This window comes from Oncorhynchus mykiss, chromosome 13 (assembly GCF_013265735.2).
Source record: "Oncorhynchus mykiss isolate Arlee chromosome 13, USDA_OmykA_1.1, whole genome shotgun sequence".
In the NCBI taxonomy this organism is placed as follows: domain Eukaryota; kingdom Metazoa; phylum Chordata; class Actinopteri; order Salmoniformes; family Salmonidae; genus Oncorhynchus; species Oncorhynchus mykiss.
This window is the reverse complement of record NC_048577.1, coordinates 12,615,076-12,639,173: the sequence shown is the minus strand read 5'-3', so window position 1 is coordinate 12,639,173 and position 24,098 is coordinate 12,615,076. Positions and strand designations below refer to the sequence as shown.

Sequence of the window (24,098 nt, the reverse complement as noted above, 5' to 3'; positions counted from 1 at the left end):
ATTGTGTGTAGATGGGTGTCAAAAAATATATACATCTTTTTGAATTCAGGCTGTAACACAACTAAATGTGGAATAAGCCAAGCGGTATGAATACTTACTGAAGGCGCTGTATATGTCCTCAACTTCCCCCCCAAAATACACCAGACATAATAAATAACACTTTTAGTAATTGACACATATTACATTAACAAGGTTGTTTAGATCGACTAACAGTATGAGGCAGAATTAGTCTATTTTCCACACCTAAGCAGTGCTTCAGGTCCAGTAGTTGTTATGAAAGCTGTGCTAATGTACATAACAGGGAGAGAGTTGGCGTCAATATTAAGTGAAATCCCCCAGTCCCAAGTAGATATGAAATGAAGTTGAACAAAACCTGGTAATGATGGAAGTAGAGTTGGAGTAAGTAGCTACTTTCCATTTATGATTCTTCATCGGTGCCACTGGGGGAGCGTTCCTGTGAGAGGTGGAACAGAAGAGAGACAGAAACATAAAGAGAGAGAGAGAGAGAGGGGGGAATATTTCTGGGTGCCATGCACAATATGTGCAACACATTTTTGCAGAGGGATTATAAAACAAAACATCAAAGATGGAAGGTGCAAACACACACACACCTCCTCTCCCCTCACCTCCTCCTGCTCCTCTTCAGTGTCGTCGTCGCTGACTACAGGTTTGGCTCGGGTGCGTCCCAGACGTCTCCTACCCTTCCCCCGGTCACTACTCTTCTCTCTCCGTCCCAGACGGATCTTCACCTTCACTGAGCGGGCTAGAGGATGGACACACACACACACACACACCACAGGATCAACACAACACAGTTTATTGCAAGGTCACAGAGGTGGCTGGTTTAATCGTTCTTTCTCTGTCTTTCATTCATTCTTAATTTTTCTCAATATATATATTTTTTCCTTCTTCCTTCCTGTGCTTCTTCGTTCCTTACTTCCTTTCTTCAGTGATGACTCACACTCTGACTCGGAGCCTTCGTCCAGGTCCTCCTCCTCTTCCTCACTGTCCTCTCCCTCGCTGTCCTCCTCCTTCTCGATCTTCTGTCTCAGACTGGTGAACACCGACTGGAGCACGATGGAGTCCTCGTAGATCTGGGAACGAGGCAGCAACCAGACGATAGACCGATGTGGCTATTTTAGGCTCATGCACAGACGCAGTTGGACATGTGCCAACAATGGTATTGTTATTTGGTCCACTGCTTATTGTTATTCAGCCTTAACCTGCTTCAAAACATTCAAATAAAAAAGTAGATCAAAAAAAGGACTGGTCCCTTGATACATTGTTATACAGTAACAAGAGGGCAGACAGGAAGAGCAGTTCCAACTCCTGTAATCAGCATCTCTAATGAAGTTACTGGACGATGTGAGCTAAAGTCGATAAACACACAAAGTCATTCACTTATTTCATCTGCTGTTACGTCTATTGTCATCGATGTGCTTGTGTTGTTGTGTACTCATTCCAGTGTAACGTGTGTGTGTCTCACCAGTGATCCCTCCAGGTTGAAGGTCTGTGCGTTCTGAAAGAGGAGCATCACATCTCTCTCCAGGTCTCCGAGACTGCGGTATCTGTGGCTACGGATCCTCTCCTACAGGAGGGGCAGACAGGAGAGCGGGAGAGAGAGATTAGAGGGGGGATGAGAATGAGAGTGTGTGTGTGTGTTAATTTACCTTGATTTTCCTGAAGTCGACAGGCTTGCGGATGAGCTCGTAGTACTCTGGCAGCTCTTTGCGCGAGGGCAGCTGGATGAAGACTTCACTCAGCTGACGACCATTACTGCTGTGAAAGACATCACCAGAGATACTGATGTTAGTGCTACCGATGTTACACAGACAGTCAGTATTGCAGCATGTTGTGGCCCATATGGGAATCAGTCTCACAACTCTGGTGTTGCAAGCACCTTGATCCAACCTAGCCTGGTCCCAAACATGTTTGGCATGACAAGGAGTCGCGTGACGACACAAACAGACTGGTACCCAGGCTAGCTCCAACCAGCATGTAAGTCAAAATGGCAAAGCAAGCTGAAGAGAACACCAGCCCCGGTCTTACCTGTCTTTGTATTTAATAACAGCGTCCACTATCTTCTTCATCTTCTTGGTGAGAGCGGGGGGGTTGGGGGAGAGTTTCTCTGCGGGGGGGCGTCCCCTCTTCTTCTGTCTCTTCCCGTCCTCGTCCTTGTCCCGGCTCCGCCTGCCCCCCGAGGAGGAAGAGGAGGGGCCAGGGAGGTCATCGCGGTCACGCTTTCGCTTCCGGGTGGTCTTCTTGTGACGCACCTCCTCCTCGATCTCCTCTAACGTGCCTTCCTCAATGGCCTGGAGGGAGAAAGAGAGGGAGGGAGAAAGCGCGCGAGAGAGAGAGAGAGAAAGAGAGGGAGGGAGGGAGAAAGCGCGCGAGAGAGAGAGAGACAGAGAGAGAGAGACAGAGAGACAGAGAGAGAGAGAGAGAGAGACAGAGAGAGAGAGAGAGAGAGAGAGAGACAGAGAGAGAGAGAGACAGAGAGAGAGAGAGCGAGAGAAGCAAACATGATGAGCACCTTGTCACTTAATAAACAACATCAAATTAATACACCAATCCCAGAGTGTAATCTGACCCTTGACCTCTAACCTTGAGCCACTGCTTCTCGGTGAGTGAGTCACTGTAGTCCACCTCCTTGCGCTGGCGGGACCCCCTCCCAAACATCTTCTCCTCTTCCTCCTCACAGGTGAGTCTCTCCACCTCTGCGTCATCCTTCATGATCCAGGTGGGCAGCTCGTCCTCCTCCATCAGACGGGGCTTACGGCGGGGGTTCCGAGCGTCCTCACGCCTCCTGTCCAGGTCCATACGCTGGAGGGGGAGATAGAGACCAGGAGAAGGGGCAGGAGAGAGGAGAAGACAGGGGTAGAGGGAGGAGAGGAGAAAGAGGAAACAAAGGTGTAAGGTAGTAGGAAGAGAAAAGAACAGAGTATTCTGCATCATTGTATGTCTAGATATTGGATTGGCCCTTGATACATTGACCCAGAGAAATGACCACGATGACCAGCAGACACTAACTAACCATGAAGTGGTCAAACTCCTCCTCGCTCCTGGCGATCATCTGGTTGACCGTCTCATCGTCTGGCACCTCGTCCTCCTCCTGAGCGGTCAAACACACATCAATAGACAGACAGACACAACACACAGCAGGACAGGAGGACATGAGCAAAGCTAAAGCTCTATCCACTCTAGCCTGGTTCCAGATCTGTTTGTGACCATATGACCAATGACAAGAGGAATTGTCAGACAGAACAAACAGGTCTGGGACCAGACTATCTAATCCACCACTCTGTAAAGAAGAGCTCTGTGACAACATCAAGGAATGGGTCAATATACACAACATGTAAAGTCTTTAAAACACTATTAGCATTCAAAAGAAGTGTAGATGAAATACAATCCATATTGTGTTTGTCCACCGAAGACAAATACACAACGGACAAAATGTGTGAGAGAGAAAGAGAGTGGTGAAAAAAAGAAAGAGGGATTGAAAGAAAGAAAGAGAGAGAGAGAGAGAGAGAGAGAGAGAGAGAGAGAGAGAGAGAGAGAGAGAAAGAGAGAGAGAGAGAGAGAGAGAGAGAGAGAGAGAGAGAGATGTACAACGGATGAAAAAGAGGGAGAGGGAAGAACAGTACAACGGAGAGAGGTAGGTGTGTCAGTGGGCAGCGTGGGAATTCTGAGGGTGTGGGAGTTCCGGGCTTTCGTCGGTCACACCCACCCAAGAACCCCCAGACTTCCACACGCCGCCCGGGGCCCCGACCTCGTCCTGTTCCTCGTGCTCCAGGATAGCCTGCAGGAAGGCCCGGCGCTCGTGGCTCGATGACTTCTGGTCGAACATGCCGGCCTGGATGACCTTCTGGTCTACGTTGAGTTTGTACTTGGCCGCCGCCAGGATCTTCTCCTCTACGGAGTTGACGGTGCAGAGACGCAGGACGCGGACCTCGTTCAGTTGGCCGATGCGGTGCGCACGGTCCTGGGCCTGCAGGTCCTGGAGAGAGAGGGAGGGGAGGTGGTTAGAATACGGTAGGATACTTTGGGCTGAATCGTTAAGACATTCCTAGTTCAAATTCCGATGGCAATGATTCAGTTAGTATCTGGCCCATGGTGGCATGTCAATACTAACATTTATTATTTTGATTTTATTTCACCTTTATTTAACCAGGTAGGCAACTTGAGAACAAGTTCTCATTTACAACTGAGACCTGGCCAAGATAAAGCAAAGCAGTTCGACACGAACAACAACACAGAGTTACACATGGAGTAAAACAAACATACAGTCAATAATACAGTATAAACAAGTCTATATACGATGTTAGCAAATGAGGTGAGAAGGGAGGTAAAGGCAAAACAAAAGCCATGGTGGCAAAGTAAATACAATATAGCAAGTAAAACACTGGAATGGTAGTTTTGCAGTGGAAGAATGTGCAAAGTAGAAATAAAAATAATGGGGTGCAAAGGAGCAAAATAAATAAATAAAATAAAATAAATACAGTTGGGAAAGAGGTAGTTGTTTGGGCTAAATTATAGGTGGGCTATGTACAGGTGCAGTAATCTGTGAGCTGCTCTGACAGCTGGTGCTTAAAGCTAGTGAGGGAGATTTCAGAGATTTTTGTAGTTCGTTCCAGTCATTGGCAGCAGAGAACTGGAAGGAGAGGCGGCCAAAGAAAGAATTGGTTTTCGGGGTGACCAGAGAGATATACCTGCTGGAGCGCGTGGTACAGGTGACCAGCGAGCTGCTATGGTGACCAGCGAGCTGAGATAAGGGGGGACTTTACCTAGCAGGGTCTTGTAGATGACCTGGAGCCAGTGGGTATGGTGACAAATATGAAGCAAGGGCCAGCCAACGAGAGCGTACAGGTCGCAATGGTGGATGGTATATGGGGCTTTGGTGACGAAACGGATGGCGCTGTGATAGACTGCATGCAATTTGTTGAGTAGGGTTTTGGAGGCTATTTTGTAAATGACATCGCCGAAGTCGAGGATTGGTAGGATGGTCAGTTTTACAAGGGTATGTTTGGCAGCATGAGTGAAAGATGCTTTGTTGCGAAATAGGAAGCCAATTCTAGATTTAACATGGCAAGTTCAGTGGGATATTTTGTACTTCTTACTGAATACTCAAGTAATGTTAAAATATGACTTCAACTACTAACACTACTAAGTGTACCTGCTGTGGGCTCCAGCCAATCCCTTAGGGGTTGTGTGTGTGTGTTACTCCCCCTACCTGCTGTGGGCTCCAGCCAATCCCTTAGGGGTTGTGTGTGTGTGTGTTACTCCCCCTACCTGGTGAGGGTTCCAGTCAGAGTCGAAGATGACCACGGTGTCAGCTGACTGCAAGTTGAGGCCCAGCCCGCCGGCTCTGGTACTGAGCAGGAAGATGAAGTACTGGGAGGCTGGGTCGTTAAACGCCTTCAACAGCATGCCCCTGTCTTCTGCTTTGGTGGTGCCTGGAGGGAGGGAGAGGGGGGCGGAGGGAGAGGAGAGGGAAGTGGATGAGTAAAACACAGCATCTAAGAGAGACAGAAATCCCAACTTTGATTTTGTATCATATGCGTGGCAGACATGGGTTCAAAAAGTATTTATTTTCTAGACTATAAAATACATTGAGTATGATTGAGTCTTTATGGAATGCCAGATGGGTGGGTTTGTACCGTTTGTTCCATTGCACAAGGCATGTATTAGAAAAGACGCCAAGTAACTATTTGAACCCAGTTCCGATACCGAGACACACACACACACACACACACACACACACACACACACACCGTACCGTCCAGACGCAGGTGCTTGAAGTTGCGGTAGGCGAAGTAGTCCTCCATGATGGTCATGAGCGAGGTCATCTGACAGAACAACAACACCTTGTGGTTGGTGGCCCTCAGCTTGGGCAGGATACGGTCCAGCACCTCAAACTTCCCCGAGGCTCGGTACAGGTCAAGACTAGGGGCAGAGAGAGAACACAACCAGGCCAATAGAGTGAAAGCATTTCGGGTCATTGTTGTGAAAATTACTCTCAATCGACTTATGCACTTACCCACTCACTATCCCTCCGGAAAATCCTAAATGCTCAGAGAAAGATTCCTGTGAACAAATTCAGAATTGTGGTGGGGTTAGTTCATCAATAGAAAGTATACTCCCACTGTATGTACCTCTATCTGTGTGTGTGTGTGTGTGTGTGTGTGTGTGTGTGTGTGTGTGTGTGTATGTGTGTGCGTGCGTGCGTGCGTGTGTATTCCCACTGTACCTCTATCTGTTGGAACATGTAGGGATGGTTACAGATCTTCCTCAACTGCATGATGGTGTTCATCAGAGTCTTGGTACCTCCTTTACCCTACAATAGACACACAGATATTACAGGAGAGTTCAGGATTTACCCTACAATAGACACACATATATTACAGGAGAGTTCAGGATTTACCCTACAATAGACACACATATATTACAGGAGAGTTCAGGATTTACCCTACAATAGACACACAGATATTACAGGAGTTCAGGATTTACCCTACAATAGACACACAGATATTACAGGAGTTCAGGATTTACCCTACAATAGACACACAGATATTATAGGAGGATTTACCCTACAATAGACACACAGATATTACAAGAGGAGTTCAGGATTTACAATACAATAGACACACAGATATTACAGGGAGATTTACCCTACATTAGACACACATATATTACAGGAGGAGTTCAGGATTTACCCTACAATAGACACACAGATATTACAGGAGTTCAGGATTTACCCTACAATAGACACACAGATATTACAGGAGTTCAGGATTTACCCTACAATAGACACACAGATATTACAGGAGGAGTTCAGGATTTACCCTACAATAGACACACAGATATTACAGGAGGAGTTCAGGATTTACCCTACAATAGACACACAGATATTACAGGAGGATTTACCCTACAATAGACACACAGATATTACAGGAGGATTTACCCTACAATAGACACACAGATATTACAGGAGGAGTTCAGGATTTACCCTACAATAGACTGACAGATATTACAGGAGTTCAGGATTTACCCTACAATAGACACACAGATATTACAGGAGGAGTTCAGGATTTACCCTACAATAGACACACAGATATTACAGGAGTTCAGGATTTACCCTACAATAGACACACAGATATTACAGGAGGATTTATCCTACAATAGACACACAGATATTACAGGAGGATTTACCCTACAATAGACACACAGATATTACAGGAGGAGTTCAGGATTTACCCTACAATAGACACACAGATATTACAGGAGGATTTACCCTACAATAGACACACAGATATTACAGGAGGATTTACCCTACATTAGACACACAGATATTACAGGAGGAGTTCAGGATTTACCCTACAATAGACACACATATATTACAGGAGGATTTACCATACAATAGACACACAGATATTACAGGAGGAGTTCAGGATCTTACCACTTGATGTTAGATGGTTCCTCACCATGAAAATAGTATATGGGCCTGGGGAAACTAATCTGTTTTCTTTAAACTGCAACTACGTCAGCTGACTTTAGCCACCACAAGCTTTGAATTTATGGAAGTGAGGCATGTGAGAATGTTTTTAAAACAAGACTAAACTAACACTGCCTTGTACATTTTATAATTATTTCACCTTTCAATATAATCAAAAAGCTTCTTACACATATTCATAAATACAGAATATGATCTAAAAAAAAAGCATATTTTACAAACTGTATGTTTTGGACAAAGAACTTGAGTTATTCCTTCTCACCTTCTTGTCCTTCTCAGAGCCGTCTGTCAGTAGAACTCCCTTGGCCTGCATATGTCTGTACAGAACCCTCTGCAGCGCTGACATATCACACTTTATTACATACTCCACCTGGAGGACAGAGAGAGACAGAGAGACAGAGAGAGACAGAGAGAGACAGAGAGACAGAGAGACAGAGACAGAAAGAGAGAGAGACAGAGAGAGACAGAGAGACAGAGAGACAGAGAGACAGAGACAGAGAGAGAGAGAGAGAGAGAGACAGAGAGAGACAGAGAGACAGAGAGAGACAGAGAGACAGAGAGAGACAGAGAGACAGAGAGACAGAGACAGAAAGAGAGAGAGACAGAGAGAGACAGAGAGACAGAGAGACAGAGACAGAGAGAGACAGAGAGAGAGAGAGACAGAGACAGAGAGAGACAGAGAGAGAGAGAGACAAAGAGAGAGAGACAGAGAGAGAGACAGAGAGAGACAGAGAGAGAGAGAGACAGAGAGAGAGAGACAGAGAGAGAGAGACAGAGAGAGAGAGAGACAAAGAAAGAGAGACAGAGAGAGAGAGACAGAGAGAGAGAGAGACAGAGAGAGAGAGAGAGAGAGACAAAGAGAGAGAGACAGAGACAGAGACAGAGAGACAGAGAGAGAGAGAGAGAGAGAGAGAGAGAGAGAGAGAGATAGCGAGAGACGCAGTGAGAGAGACATCTATAAACCAAGCAATCAATTAAAACCACAGAATGGAGATATTATGCAAACACAGTCAGCTGAAAAATACCTGACAACATAGGTAAGAGGACACCCAACGGACAAGATACTGAAGAAAGCTGTGAACATGAGTTTGTATTTAAAAGAAATGTGAAGATGGAGACCTTTTCCGGTAGCTGAGCCTCTACTTCCTTCTTGAGCCTGCGTAACAGGAAGGGGCGGAGCACCTTGTGGAGGCGACGGATAATCAGGATGGTCTCCTCTTCATTTAGATCCACCTGGAGAGAAGAAGAGAACGAAGTTAAATATTATTTCATTTCATGAACAGAAATGTATACAAATGACTAAAGGCACACTACTGTTCAAAAGTTTGGGGGCACTTAGAAATGTCCTTGTTTTTGAAAGAAAAGCACATTTTTTGTCCATTAAAATAACATCAAATTGATCAGAAATACAGTGTAGACATTGTTAATGTTGTAAATGACTATTGTAGCTGGAAACGGCTAATTTTTAATGGAATATCTTCATAGGCGTACAGAGGCCCATTATCAGCAACCATCACACTTGTGTTCCAATGGCACGTTGTGTTATCTAATCCAAGTTGATCATTTTAAAAGGCTAATTGATCATTAGAAAACCCTTTTACAATTGTGTTAGCACAGCTGAAAACTGTTGTTCTGATTAAAGAAGCAATAAAACTGTCCTTCTTTAGACTAGTTGAGTATCTGGAGCATCAACATTTGTGGGTTCGATTACAGGTTCAAAATGGCCAGAAACAAAGAACTTTCTTCTGAAACTTGTCAGTCTATTCTTGTTCCAAGAAATAAAGGCTATTCCATGCGAGAAATTGCAAGAAACTGAAGATCTTGTACAATGCTGTGTACTGCTCCCTTCACAGAACAGCACAAACTGTCTCTAACCAGAATAGAAAGAGGAGTGGGAGGCCCCGGTGCACAACTGAGCAAGAGGACAAGTACATTAGAGTGTCTAGTTTGAGAAACAGACGCCTCACAAGTCCTCAACTGGCAGCTTCATTAAATCGTACCCGCAAAACACCAGTCTCAACGTCAACAGTGAAGAGGTGACTCCGGGATTCTGGCCTTCTAGGCAGAGTTGCAAAAAAAAAGCCATATCTCAGACTGTCCAATAAAAATAAAAGATTAAGATGGGCAAAAGAACACAGACACTGGACAGAGGAAATGACAATAGTTTCCTGCTACAATAGTAATTTACCACATTAACAATGTCTACACTGTATTTCTGATTAATTTGATATTATTTTAATAGGCAAAAAACATGCTTTTCTTTCAAAAACAAGGACATTTCTAAGTGACCCCAAACTTTTGAACAGTAGGGTATGTAACACTGCATCGCAGTGCTTGAGGCGTCACTACAGACCCGGGTTTGATCCCAGGCTGTGTCACAACCAGCAGTGACCGCAAATCCCATAGTGTGGCGCACAATTGGCCCAGTGTCGTCCGGTTTAGGGGAGGGTTTGGCTGGGGGGCTGTACTCATTGTTACCCCTGGTCTGTGGTTGTGAGGCCGGTTGGACGTACTTCCAAATTTTCTAAAACGCTGTTGGAGGTGGCTTATAGTAGAGAAATTAACATTCAATTCTCTGGCAACATCTCTGGTGGACATTGCTGCTGTCAGCATGCCAATTGCACACTCCCTCAAAACTTGAGACATCTGTGGTATTGTGTTGTGTGACAAAACTGCACATTTTCAAGTCCCAGCAGAACTTGCACCTGTGTAATGATCATGCTATTTAATCAGCTTCTTGATATGCCACACCTGTCAGGTGGATGGATTATCATGGCAAAGGAGAAATGCTCACTAACAGGGATGTAAACAAATTTGTGCACAAAATGTGAGAGAAATACAATTTCTGGGATCTTTTATTTCTGTTCATGAAACATGGGACCAACACTTTACATGTTGCGTTCATATTTTTCCTCAGTTTATAAAGCATTTCTCAACTTGTTTCAGCTAAAAAACCCTCACCTTCTCTCCAGTCATAGCGAATGGTGCATTGAACCACTGTTCAAAGGTACTGCAGCTCTTAAAGATGGTGGGCAGGAGAAAGTTGAGCAGGGCCCAGAGCTCAGGCAGCTTGTTCTGGAGCGGTGTCCCAGTTAGGAGAACTCTCCTGGGGGCCAGGTAGTGGGTGTTGAGGACCTGGGTTAGCTTACAGTGGTGGTTCTTCATCCGGTGGCCCTCGTCCACGATCATGTACTTCCACCGGATCTGTGGGGGGAGAGGGAGTGGAGGAGGAGGAGGAGGAGGAGGAGAGAGAGAGAGAGAGAGAGAGAGAGAGAGAGAGAGAGGGGGGGGGGGGGGGGGGGAGGGAGAAAGAGGGTTGGGGAGTACGAGAAGACAGAAAGAGGGTGTATAGGTCATCAGTCAAATGGTCATGGTGAGAGTTGTTCAGAATCACGCTGGAGGTAGAGTATGTGTCAGTGTGTTACCTTGGCTAGGACCTGTTTATCCTTGATGATGTACTCATAGGTAGTGAGGAGAACGTTGAACTTGCCGCTGCGTAGCTGGGGGATGAAGGCCCTTCTGGCCTGAGGGGAACCCTACAGAGACAACATGAAGGACAGGAACTCGGATTTAACTTGACATTAATGAATTAATTAAATGAATAATTACTAGAATGGCGTGACATTACATTTGTATTCATAATAGGCCTAGCTGTTGTTGCTCTGGCTGCAAGTGATACACTTTTGATTTGAATGCATTATAGACAGGCTTCCACACGGCCACCCATATGGCTGTATTTCAGGACCCCAAGTAATCCGTGTTTCCATGGTTACCATATAGTTGGTGGAAGGTTAGCTGCTCCAACTCACCTTGTAGGAGACTTTCACTACAGACGGAGCCCACTTGTCAAACTCATACACCCAGTTAGAGAGAGTTCTGTCAATATGAGAAGAGAGGAAAACAGAGGGCCAAACTTACCTAAGCAAACAAATAGCACTGTACCCATAGCGATAGATACATATATATTACTATTCTATTTCTATTTTAATTATGACTTTTTAATTATGCGACTGTACCAAACCTTACCCACCCCTCTCTCCGGATCATTGTTTCCCTCTCATTAGTACTGTACTCCATCATATCATGTATGACAGTCACGTTAAGTGTACTATGAATACAGTTACAATTAAAGGGACAGTACTCTTCAAAAGTCCCACACCATCAGTTGTGTATACCCAGCTATATACTTGTCCGTCAACCACAAATTAATGGATAAAATAAGCACAGGAAATCTGGAAATGATGTGGAGCTCATTTCTGTCTTCCATTTGTTTTGGACTGTGGCACATAGCTGAATCTACAAAACGGCCTGTGACACGGACTTACAGTAGCTCAACATACGACCAATGTTGGGGTCTTGAAAACGTGATTGATTGTGGAGTGTAATGTCCCTTTAAAGTTTAATTGTAATTGAAGCCATGGTTCTCCGTGCGTGGCAGAGCGGTACAGTACTCACGAGAGCGGTACTATGATGAGGAAAGGTCCGTTGACTCGTTTGTTCTCCATCAGGTACGTGATGAGAGCGATGGTCTGGATGGTCTTTCCTAGTCCCATCTCATCAGCCAGGATACCATTCAGATTGTTGTTGTAGAGAGACACCAGCCACTCCAGACCTTTAATCTGAGGGAGGGAGGGACAAACAGTTTGAGTGGAAAGGACAGACAAGGAAAGAAAGAGGAGAGAGACAAGGAGAGGAAGAGGAGAGAGGAGAGAGAATCAACAGAGGAAGACAAAGGACAATGTCAGCCAGCCAAAATTGTACACGTTGGTCTGGGTCTCTTCTAATGACTTAAGAAAGGAAATGTCACTTCTCAGGCTTATTCAGCCTCTTGTCAGTGCTGCTTCACCTGGTACTGTTTCAGTTGTCCGTTGATGAGTATCGTGGACTGTTTCTCCACTCTCTCAGTGACAGCATGGGCCACAGCGTAGTAAGACTGGAGTCCCCGAGCGAACGCTGCCTCTGCACTGTTATACTCATCATCCACATCCTGTTTAGCGTGCCTAAGGACGGAACCAGGGAAGAAACAATATCAGTGGCTGAATGGCTTTCATGCAATCACTGTAGCACTTTGAGATAGTTTTTCAATGTAAAACGTGTTATAAATTCAATGTATTATTATTTATTATTACATATTGGCATGAGTCCTATAAAGTAAGTGTGCTATTTAAAAAAAAATCTAGCGCTATGAGAGACAAGCATCTTTAGTTGGAAAATTCACTCCGTCATTGATAAGCATTTGCAAGTCAGCAAAACAGCATTAGGGTCAATTTCTCACTGAATTCTAAAATCTAGACGTGGGAAAAAGGAATGGTGACGATTGGAACCATTTCCATGCTTGACCACTAGGTTTTATGGGTATTATGACTCTATAGGGACCCAGGTGTAGTGTGCTCACTCTATGATGTGTCGTACGTCCACCTCTGATACTTCTTCACTGTCTGGGTCTGGGATCTTCTTCTTCTTCTCCTCTAACCCCACTAACACTGGGAGGACCACTACTGGAGGCACTGCCGGCTGGGGCTCCTCCTCTTCCTCCTGACAGGCCAATGACAGGCCAGGGGCGGGACAACAACAACCTGTCAATCACCACTCAGATAGACTGGTCATAGCTTTGGTACAGAGAGAGTGTGGAATTAATCTAGTCTTTATGACAGTTCAACCAATTCAGTTGATTTGGTTCCTACTTGTAGCGTTTTCATCCTGTAATCTGTATAATAAGAGTTTAGTCATGGTTGGGTACTATCTTTTATGACCCAACCCACCTCCTCCTCTTCCGATCCACTGTCTTCACTGTCAGAGCGAGGGGCCACCTCGTACCTGGAACAGCAGAAAACATCAGTATTACAACCACAAACATACCTTTACCCCCTCTAAAATATACCCCTAAAAACTTAATAGGCCCATCTCCTCCTCCTCCTCCAGCCTCGTACCCAGGGTTCATCTCCAGCCATGTGTCCAGCTGTCCAGCTTTAGGAGCGTCCGCCCCTGTCAGGATGTTACCACTTTCCACGTGGATCACCTTCACTGGTAGGTCACTCATCTGGGACGTCTCATCTAGAGGCTGGAGGAGGAGGGGGAGTCAGAAAAACACTGGATGCTGACGTTGAAGGGGAAATGTACTATTCTTGGCGTCTACAAATACTGATCATTTTTTGCATTTTACTAGGATCCCCATTAGCTGCTGCTAACACATCAGCTACTCTCCCTGAGGTTCATTATGTCTGGTGACAAGAGCCAGACCGTCTCTGGATACTGATGCAGATACCTGCTGAACCATGACTATTTTTTCAAAATATTTTTTTATTTCACCTTTATTTAACCAGTTAGGCCAGTTGAGAACAAGTTCTCATTTACAACTGCGACCTGGCAAAGATAAAGCAAAGCAGTGCGACAAAAAACAACAACACAGAGTTACACATGGAATAAACAAAAGTACAGTCAATAACACAATAGAAAGTCTATATACAGTGTGTGCAAATGGAGTAAGGAGGTAAGGCAATAAATCATCCATAGTAGCGAAGTAATTACGATTTAGCACATTAACACTGGAGTGATAGATGTGCAGATGATGATGTGCAAGTAGAAATACTGGTGTGCAAAAGAACAAAAAAGTAAATAAAAACAATATGGGGATGAGGTAGGTAGCTGGATGGGCTATTTACAGATGGGCTGTGTACAGCTGCAACAATCGGTAAGCTGCTCAGATAGCTGATGATTAAAGTTAGTGAGGGAGATATGTATCCAACTTCAGCGATTTTTGCCATTTTTTTCGAGTCATTGGCAGCAGAGAACTGGAAGGAAAGGCGGCCTAAGGAGGTGTTGGCTTTGATGGGTGTTGCTATGGTAACCAGTGAGCTGAGATAAGGCAGAGCTTTACCTCGCAAAGACTTATAGATAACCTGGAGCCAGTGGGTTTGGCGACGAATATGTAGCGAGGGCCAGCCGACGAGAGCATACAGGTCGCAGTGGTGGGTGGTATATGGGGTTTTGGTGACAAAATGGATGGCACTGTGATAGGCTGCATCCAGTTTGCTGAGTAGAGTGTTGGAGGCTATTTTGTAAATGACACTACCGAAGCCGAGGATCGGTAGGATAGTCAGTTTTACAAGGCTATGTTTGGCAGCATGAGTGAAGGAGGCTTTGTTGCGAAATAGGAAGCCAATTCTAGATTTAATTTTGGATTGGAGATGCTTAATATGAGTCTGGAAGGAGAGTTTACAGTCTAGCCAGACACCTAGGTATTTGTAGTTGTCCACATATTCTAAGTCAGAACCGTCCAGAGTAGTGATGCTAGTCGGGCGGGCAGGTGCGGGCAGCGATCGGTTGAAGAGCATTCATTTAGTTTTACCTGTATTTATGAGCAGTTGGAGGCCACGGAAGGAGTGTTGTATGGCATTTAGTTTAGTTTAGTTAACAGTGTTAACAGTGTCCAAAGAAGGGCCAGATGTATACAGAATGGTGTCGTCTGCGTAGAGGTAGATCAAGGAATCACCCGCAGGAAGAGCAACATCATTGAGATGTACAGAGAAAAGAGTCGGCCCGAGAATTGACCCTGTAGTACCCTCATAGAGACTGCCAGAGGTCCGGACAACAGGCCGTCTGATTTGACACACTGAACTCTATCTGAGAAGTAGTTGGTGAACCAGACGTGGAAGTCATTTGCGAAACTAAGGCTGTTGAGTCTGTAGATAAGAATATGGTGATTGACAGAGTCGAAAGCCTTGGCCAGGTCGTTGAAGACGACTGCACAGTACTGTCTTTTATCTATGGCGGTTATGATATCGTTTAGTACCTTGAGCGTGGCTGAGGTGCACCCGTGAGCAGCTCGGAAACCGGATTGCACAGCGGAGAAGGTACGGTGGAATTTGAAATGGTCAGGGATCTGTTTGTTAACTTGGCTTTCGAAGACTTGAAAGGCAGGGAAAGATGTATATAGTTCTGTAACAGTTTGGGTCTAGAGTGTCACTCCCTTCAAAGAGGGGGATGACCGCGGCAGCTTTCCAATCTTTAGGAATCTCGGACAATACGAAAGAGTTTAAACAGACTAGTAATAGGGGTTGCATCAATATTTGGCGGAAAATTTTAGAAAGAGAGGGTCCAGATTGTCTAGCCCAGATGATTTGTACAGGTCCAGGTTTTGCAGCTATTTCAGAACATCAGCTAAGGAGAAGCTGGGGAGGCTTGGGCAAGTAGCTGCGGGGGTGCGGAGCTGTTGGCCGGGGTTCTGGTAGCCAGGAGGAAAGCATGGCCAGCCGTAGAGAAATGCTTCTTGAAGTTCTCGATTATCATGGATTTATCGGTGGTGACATTGTTTCCTAACCTCAGTGCAGGGGGCAGCTGGGAGGAGGTGCTCTCATTCTCCATGGACTTTACAGTGTCCCAAAACCTTTTGGAGTTAGAGCTACAGGATGCAAATTTCCACTTGAAAAAGCTAGCCTTTGCTTTCCTGACTGACTGTGTGTATTTGTTCCTGACTTCCCTGAAAAGTTGCATATCGTGGGGACTATTCGATGCTAGTGCAGTACGCCACTGCATGTTTTTGTGCTGGCAAATACTACGTCTAGTAGTACTGTATAACAACAGGGAACATACTGGTAACCATAGTGATGTATCTATAACAGTGTACTGTAGATTGGTTATGAAAAAGTGTGAACATATATGCACTCATCACAGTAAGTTTCTCTGGATACGAGCATCTGATAAATGACTCAAATGTCCAGTACGTTAGTTTAATATCCCACTCACTTCTCCATCAGGTCCCAGTACAGGAGTCTGACCCTCAGCGTTCTCCAGCTTCTGTAGGAAAGACATCCACACATCAGTGTGTTTATCACACTCACAACCACATCTACACACCGACTCTAACAACTCCCTACAGAGACTAGTGCTGACGACAGCTCACAACCACATCTACACACACAAATTCCTCAGGAGATCCCAGTCGGGTTGAAACCTCGTCTGTCATGTGTCCGTCTCAACGAATCACTACAGGAACATATCAGTCATGGGCATAATGCCCCCCCACCCCACCCTCTCTCTCTCTCTCTCATACCTTCTTCTTCTTCCTCTTCTTCTTCTTCTCTTTGAGGGCCTGTACCAGCTTGTGAGCCCGGACCAACTCAGTGAGGTTGGCCACGTACTCATCCGTCTGCTGCAGCAGGTAGGCCAGACGCTTGTCCTTCTTCTGGTCAATCAGTTTACGGTATCCCTCCTCATCCTCAGCCTAGAGAGGGAGAGGGTGGAGAGAGAGAGAGGGTGGAGAGGGAGAGAGAGTGGAGAGGGAGGGAGAGTGAGAGAGAGTGTAGAGAGGGAGGGAGAGAGAGAGAGAGAGAGAGAGAGAGAGAGTGGGGGAGATATTCAGACAAAACTCATTGATGTGAGATGGATGAGTCTGTGTGCGGGAATCAGAGTAGAGAGAGTAGTGTAAAGTAATGTGCATTGTAAGAGCGTGTTTCCACATTAGTGTGTGTCTTTGTATACACATAAGTGTGTGTCTTAAGTACGGGAAAGAGTATGAGTGTTTGCACGTGTGTGTCTTTATACACACACAAGTGTGTGAATAAGAATATGTATTGTCTGTCTATGTAAGTAATGGTCCTCACCATCAGCCTCCTCATCCTCTCCTTCTCGATGCGCTCGTTCTCCTTCTTCTGCTCGCGCTCTGTGTTGGCGTGGTATGTGGCCACGGCCTTGGTGGCTTTCTGGATCTTAGCTGTGATAGAGCGGTGGTACTCCTTAAAGTCTTTGGCGTGGGCCAGGATAATGCTCAGATACTCCTGGAGACAGACCAGATGAGAGTCAGTATTCAGTTCTGTCCCATAGCAAGCATTTCTAGCTGGCGTGGTGGTACTGCTGCTACTACTACTACTGCTGCTTCTAATCCTGAGCAAGGCAGTTAACCCACTGGTCCCCGGGCGCCGAAGACGTGGATGTCGATCAAGGCAGCTCTCCCGCACCTCTCTGATTCAGAGGGGTTGGGTTAAATGTGGAAGACACATTTCAGTTGAAGGCATTCGTTTGTTCCACATGACTAGATATCCCCCTTCCCCTTTCCTACTGCTACTACTACTACTGATTAACATAATGTATCTAATAACTTTTGTTTTCATGACGAACAGCGAAAGAGTGAAATATATTAGAGTGAGATATACTTCTCCCAAATATCCTCATTGCGGATAAAAGGAGTTCAAATAATCTAAACTTCATAAAGGATGTTATCTGACATTGTGCCTTGAAAAGCACAACACTTCCCGCAAATAATCTCCATTGTAAATAGTTCTTAGTCTAGAAGCAGGTGTAACCCGGCCCCAGGTTTGTGTTAGTCTACCTGGTGTTTCTGTCGACGTTTACGCTCCTGTTCGATCTTCTGCTGTTTCTCCAGTTTCTCTGTGATGCGAGCCTCTCGTAGGGACTGGCGCTTGCTCCTCTTGTAGGCCTTCGCATCCAGAGCTGTCTCCAGAGCAGTGTCCCTACGCATACACACCACTACCTCCTGACGCAGCTGTGGGGTTGGAAGAGACCGGAGGCAGGAGAAATGTGGATATAAATGCATCATCATCATCATCGTCCCCATCATGTGTGGGAATACTGTAGGGGAGAGGGTCTCAACAGGCTCCAGTGTTTTCAGGACTGTTTCAACAGCACAACACAGTTAAAGAGTCATGACTGTTTATAGGACTTCTGTTATGTCATTGTAATGACAGTGTCATGTAGCCGTTATGAAGGGTCATTGTAATGACAGTGTCATGTAGCCATTATGAAGGGTCATTGTAATGACAGTGTCATGTAGCCGTTATGAAGGGTCATTGTAATGACAGTGTCATGTAGCCGTTATGAAGGGTCATTGTAATGACAGTGTCATGTAGACGTTATGAAGGGTCATTGTAATGACAGTGTCATGTAGCCGTTATGAAGGGTCATTGTAATGACAGTGTCATGTAGCCGTTATGAAGGGTCATTGTAATGACAGTGTCATGTAGACGTTATGAAGGGTCATTGTAATGACAGTGTCATGTAGACGCTACGAAGGAGTGCTGCAGTACAACACAGTACTGTGTGTGATCCGCAGGGCGGGCCAGTAGTCTACCTGTCTCTGGAAGTTGAGCAGCTGGAGGGCCTTGAGTTCGATGGTGGCCTTGGTCCTCAGGTCTCCAGCCAGAGAGCCAGGGAGGTTCTCCAACTCAGCTATACGATGGGTGATACGAGCCTGCAGTCTGGAGATACCACAGAGACACGAGATAGGGAGGAGGGAGGGAGAGAAAGGAGAGCAAGAGAGAGAGACACAGAGAGAGAGAGAGAAAAGTAGAGAGGGGGATAGTATGAGAGAGAGACAGTACTAGTGCTGTAGAGAACTCAGTCTGCTATTATAAATGTATATATAGTACGACTAGCTGTGTAACTATGTATCTATCTATTCAATTAATGTATGATGAATGATGTATAATGCTGTTTGCTCTTTGGGGTCTAGGCCAGGTTACTGCTCTTTGGGGTCTAGGCCAGGTTACTGCTCTTTGGGGTCTAGGCCAGGTTACTGCTCTTTGGGGTCTAGGCCAGGTTACTGCTATTTGAGGTCTAGGCCAGGTTCCTGCTCTTTGGGGTCTAGCGCAGGTTACTGCTCTTTGGGGTCTAGGCCAGGTTACTGCTCTTTGGGGTCTAGGCCAGGTTACTGCTCTTTGGGGTCTAGGCCAGGTTACTGCTCTTTGTGGTCTAGGCCAGGTTACTGCTCTTTGTGGTCTAGGCCAGATTACTGCTCTTTGGGGTCTAGGCCAGGTTACTGCTCTTTGGGGTCTAGGCCAGGTTACTGCTCTTTGGGGTCTAGGCCAGGTTACTGCTCTTTGTGGTCTAGGCCAGGTTACTGCTCTTTGTGGTCTAGGCCAGGTTCCTGCTCTTTGTGGTCTAGGCCAGGTTACTGCTCTTTGTGGTCTAGGCCAGGTTACTGCTCTTTGTGGTCTAGGCCAGGTTCCTGCTCTTTGTGGTCTAGGCCAGGTTACTTCTCTTTGGGGTCTAGGCCAGGTTACTGCTCTTTGTGATGTAAAAAGGGCTTTATAAATACATTTTGATTAACGGTGTACTGTACCTGTAATCCCTTTCCTGCAGTATCTCCACTGGGTTAGGGGTCAGGGGTTAAGGGTCAGGATTAGTGTATTACCTGTAGTTTCTCCACAGGGTCAGGGGTCAGGGCTTAAGGGTCAGGGTTCATAGGTTACCTGTACTCCCTCTCCTGCAGTATTTCTACCGGGTCGAGTCCGTGGGGTTTCTGGATGGGGGTAATGCGGTTCTGCTTGGCATGGTGGGGCACCATGGGTGAGGGCTGGACCGGCTGCCCAGGGGACTGGGTCTGGGGGGGCATGACCGGGGATGCCGCAGGGGGTATGGAGGGTGGAGCGGGGGAGGGACGGCCCGTCGGCTGGGGAGGGATCAACTTCTGGGGGGCGTTAGAGGGGGCGGCGGCGTTTACCATCGGACCTGGGGGAAGGAAAGAAAGGGCAAAGGTAACTAACCATCAATCAATTTATTGATGTGATTGTAACTGACCAAAACCTAACATGGATTCAAATGATATACAGGACTAAATCATGAAATGCCATCATGAATAATGTTTTAACAATTAACTCTGTGTTGACTAACTGCTATGTGACTAACTACTATGTGAGTACAGATGTAGGATCTTAGTTTGCTACAGCAGGAAAATAATCCTGCAGCAACAGGACATTTTTGTATGGGTTGATATATTGTTCATTAGGGCAAATCAAGTCAACAATTTCAAAGTGGAAATTACAAACTTTAGAAGACTTTTAAAAACTCAAATACACTACATGTTCACATTTCCAGCTTTGAAGGAAAATTCTCAGCAACAAAACAGTGATCAAATTAAGATCCCACATCTGTTCCTACTATGTGACTAACTATAATAAACTTGAACTCATTGCCCCTCAGAAGAAAGTGTGTTATTATGTTCACCTTCAGACCAGGACTTGGGGGGTCCGTTGGGGTTCTGTCCCTGCATGCCGGTTGGACCAGAGGGGCCTGGAGGGGGCATGTTGGGTCCCATCATCCCTACAACATTATATCAGTGGTATATTCAGAGAAAAACTAATGTTTCATACTTTTCAGACCTATTGGAAAACAGATATCCAGCTACTGTACCAGATCAAAACAATACAAGCTTGCTACTTCTCTCAGCATTTAGATGCTGATTAGTTGACTGATCAAATCAAATCTTATTGGTCTCATACACGTGTTTAGCAGATGTTATTGCGGGTGCAGTGAAATGCTTGAGATAAAATATATTTTATTAGTCCACACGAGATGGAAATGTGTCTTCTGCTTTGTATCCAAACCCACCCGATACACACACATTAGGTCGGAGAGGCTGGAGCAGACTGAGGCTGGAGCAGACTGAGGCTGGAGCAGACTGATCAATCTTCCCGTTTCAACTAGCTACTGTAATTACATAGATCAATATCCAATGCTCTTCATTCTGCCTCCCTCACCGTGAGCTCTGCTGTAGCCCTGGCCCATGGGTCCTCCTGGTCCTGGTCCCACACCTCCAGGACCTCCAGGAGCCAGGCTGGGCATGGGCTGCCCCAGTCCCCCCTGCCCTGGCCCCGGACCCTGCATCCCTGGGCTGCACCCCATGGGCCTCTTCCCCTGGACAGCCATCTGGAGATGGTCCGGTAGTGGCTGCCCCCTGGCCAGCATCTTACAGGGAGAAACGTTTATTAAAGTAGCAATCCAGTACGTTAATGTTAGTTATTGTAACATGTGAATGATGTTCATTGACTTGCTTGTCTACCCTTTAGTCATGAAATTGTAATTAAATTAAAAAGCATATAAAGAGTCACTCTACAATATTTATACAACAGGTGACAAGGCATATTAGCTACATATTAAAAACAACATTGTGGACCACTCAGAGTTTGGAGACATTATAAATAACCATAGGCAGTCATTACACATTACACATTATATATCAGTTATAATGTATCATCTTAAACACGTATCGGTCTTTCAACCCTTAAATCATCAATATTCTGTACATGCCTTATAGGCCATGATCTGGGCCCGCAGCTGGTGAAGCTGGTTCTGGTTGAAAGGAGTAGGGCCTCCTCCGGGGCCACCAGGGGTGGTGGGGCCAGGGCTGGGGCCATGAGGGCCAGGGCCGGAGCCACTTTGCTGGGGCCCACCGGGCCGGTTCTGCTGCTGGTTCTGGCCCCCCAGGGTTTGGGAGTCTGGGTTGGAGGAGGTGTCTGAGGGATTTGGGCCAGCGCTAGAGGGTTGGAGAGGGCCAGAGGGGGGCCCGTTGGAAGGGACGGGGCTGGAGTGGTCAGAGCCGCCGAGTGGGGAGTGGTAGCCTGGTGGAGAGAGAGGGAGATGGAAAGAGAGAGAGAGAGAGAGAGAGAGAGAGAGAGAGAGAGAGAGAGAGAGGGAGACGGAAAGATAGAGAGAGAGAGAGAGAGAGAGAGAGAGAGAGAGAGAGAGAGAGAGAGAGAGAGAGAGAGAGAGAGAGAGAGAAAGGGGATATTTAGTGAGGTGAAACATGACGTATAAAAATGAAAAGATTTGACACAATATCCAATTATACCATAACAGATAATCATATAGGTTCTATACAATACAGTTACAGTGGGGCAAAAAAGTATTTAGTCAGCCACCAATTGTGCAAGTTCTCCCACTTAAAAAGATGAGAGAGGCCTGTAATTTTCATCATAGGTACACTTCAACTATGACAGACAAAATGAGAAAAAAAAACAGAAAATCACATTGTAGGATTTTGAATGAATTTATTTGCAAATTATGGTGGAAAATAAGTATTTGGTCAATAACAAAAGTTTATCTCAATACTTTGTTATATACCCTTTGTTGGCAATGACAGAGGTCAAACGTTTTCTGTAAGTCTTCACAAGGTTTTCACACACTGTTGCTGGTATTTTGGCCCATTCCTCCATGCAGATCTCCTCTAGAGCAGTGATGTTTTGTGGCTGTTGCTGGGCAACACAGACTTTCAACTCCCTCCAAAGATTTTCAATGGGGTTGAGATCTGGAGACTGGCTAGGCCACTCCAGGACCTTGAAATGCTTCTTACGAAGCCACTCCTTCGTTGCCCGGGCGGTGTGTTTGGGACCATTGTCATGCTGAAAGACCCAGCCACGTTTCATCTTCAATGCCCTTGCTGATGGAAGGAGGTTTTCACTCAAAATCTCACGATACATGGCCCCATTCATTCTTTCCTTTACACGGATCAGTCGTCCTGGTCCCTTTGCAGAAAAACAGCCCCAAAGCATGATGTTTCCACCCCCATGCTTCACAGTAGGTATGGTGATCTTTGGATGCAACTCAGCATTCTTTGTCCTCCAAACACGACGAGTTGAGTTTTTACCAAAAAGTTATATTTTGGTTTCATCTGACCATATGACATTCTCCCAATCTTCTTCTGGATCATACAAATGCTCTCTAGCAGGGGGACACGTCTGGCACTGCAGGATTTGAGTCCCTGGCGGCGTAGTGTGTTACTGATGGTAGGCTTTGTTACTTTGGTCCCAGCTCTCTGCAGGTCATTCACTAGGTCCCCCCGTGTGGTTCTGGGATTTTTGCTCACCGTTCTTGTGATCATTTTGACCCCACGGGGTGAGATCTTGCGTGGAGCCCCAGATCGAGGGAGATTATCAGTGGTCTTGTATGTCTTCCATTTCCTAATAATGGCTCCCACAGTTGATTTCTTCAAACCAAGCTGCTTACCTATTGCAGATTCAGTCTTCCCAGCCTGGTGCAGGTCTTCAATTTTGTTTCTGGTGTCCTTTGACAGCTCTTTGGTCATTAATACAGGTAACGAGTGGAGGACAGAGGAGCCTCTTAAAGAAGAGGTACAGGTCTGTGAGAGCCAGAAATCTTGCTTGTTTGTAGGGGACCAAATACTAATTTTCCACCATAATTTGCAAATAAATTCCTTAAAAATCCTACAATGTGATTTTCTGGATTGTTTTTCTCATTTTGTCTGTCATAGTTGAAGTGTACCTATGATGAAAATTACAGGCCTCTCGCATCTTTTTAAGTGGGAGAACTTGCCCAATTGGTGGCTGACTAAATACTTTTTTGCCCCACTGTATTTCTGAACATTGTTCAACTGTGCACCCTCCTGAACAGACCCCTGGTGAGAGTGTGTACCTACCTTGAGAGTGTTGGTCCATGGGGCTGGGAGGAGGGCCCATGCCACTGTGCCCTCCCTGTCTCATGGGCATGCCCTTCATCTGGGCAAAGCGGGACTCCTCACTCATGCCCTTCTCATGCATACCAGTTCTCTCCATACCAGTCCTTTCCATACCAGTTCTCTCCATACCAGCCCTCTCCATACCAGTCCTCTCCATGGCAGTCCTCTCCATGGCAGTCCTCTCCATGGCAGTCCTCTCCAAGGTAGTCCTCTCCATACCAGTCCTCTCCATGGCAGTCCTCTCCATGGCAGTTCTCTCCATGGCAGTCCTCTCCATGGCATTTCTCTCCATGGCTGTCCTCTCCATGGCACTTCTCTCCATGGCACTTCTCTCCATGGCAGACCTCTCCATGGCAGTCCTCTCCATTCCAGTCCTCTCCA

The 24,098-nt window shown here is 45.9% G+C and overlaps 1 protein-coding gene across 1 annotated transcript; it reads right to left on the bottom strand.

The window, feature by feature from the left end:
• Positions 1 to 24,098, bottom strand: LOC110487273 (transcription activator BRG1). The gene is made up of 33 exons (XM_036940237.1): positions 23,679 to 24,098; positions 21,554 to 21,864; positions 21,004 to 21,211; positions 20,471 to 20,566; positions 19,717 to 19,975; positions 18,597 to 18,723; positions 17,838 to 18,011; positions 17,113 to 17,286; positions 16,563 to 16,733; positions 16,256 to 16,306; positions 13,441 to 13,571; positions 13,273 to 13,327; positions 12,906 to 13,045; positions 12,357 to 12,510; positions 11,966 to 12,129; positions 11,320 to 11,386; positions 10,936 to 11,046; positions 10,472 to 10,714; positions 8,630 to 8,743; positions 7,773 to 7,880; positions 6,248 to 6,334; positions 6,038 to 6,084; positions 5,777 to 5,943; positions 5,290 to 5,453; positions 3,728 to 3,997; positions 3,035 to 3,112; positions 2,605 to 2,823; positions 2,050 to 2,312; positions 1,671 to 1,779; positions 1,487 to 1,588; positions 938 to 1,094; positions 612 to 763; positions 1 to 454 (listed from the first exon to the last, which is right to left on the bottom strand). Exons 1-33 carry the CDS (start codon positions 24,082 to 24,084, stop codon positions 419 to 421), a joined length of 5,115 nt encoding a protein of 1,704 aa, XP_036796132.1. The 5' UTR covers positions 24,085 to 24,098; the 3' UTR covers positions 1 to 418.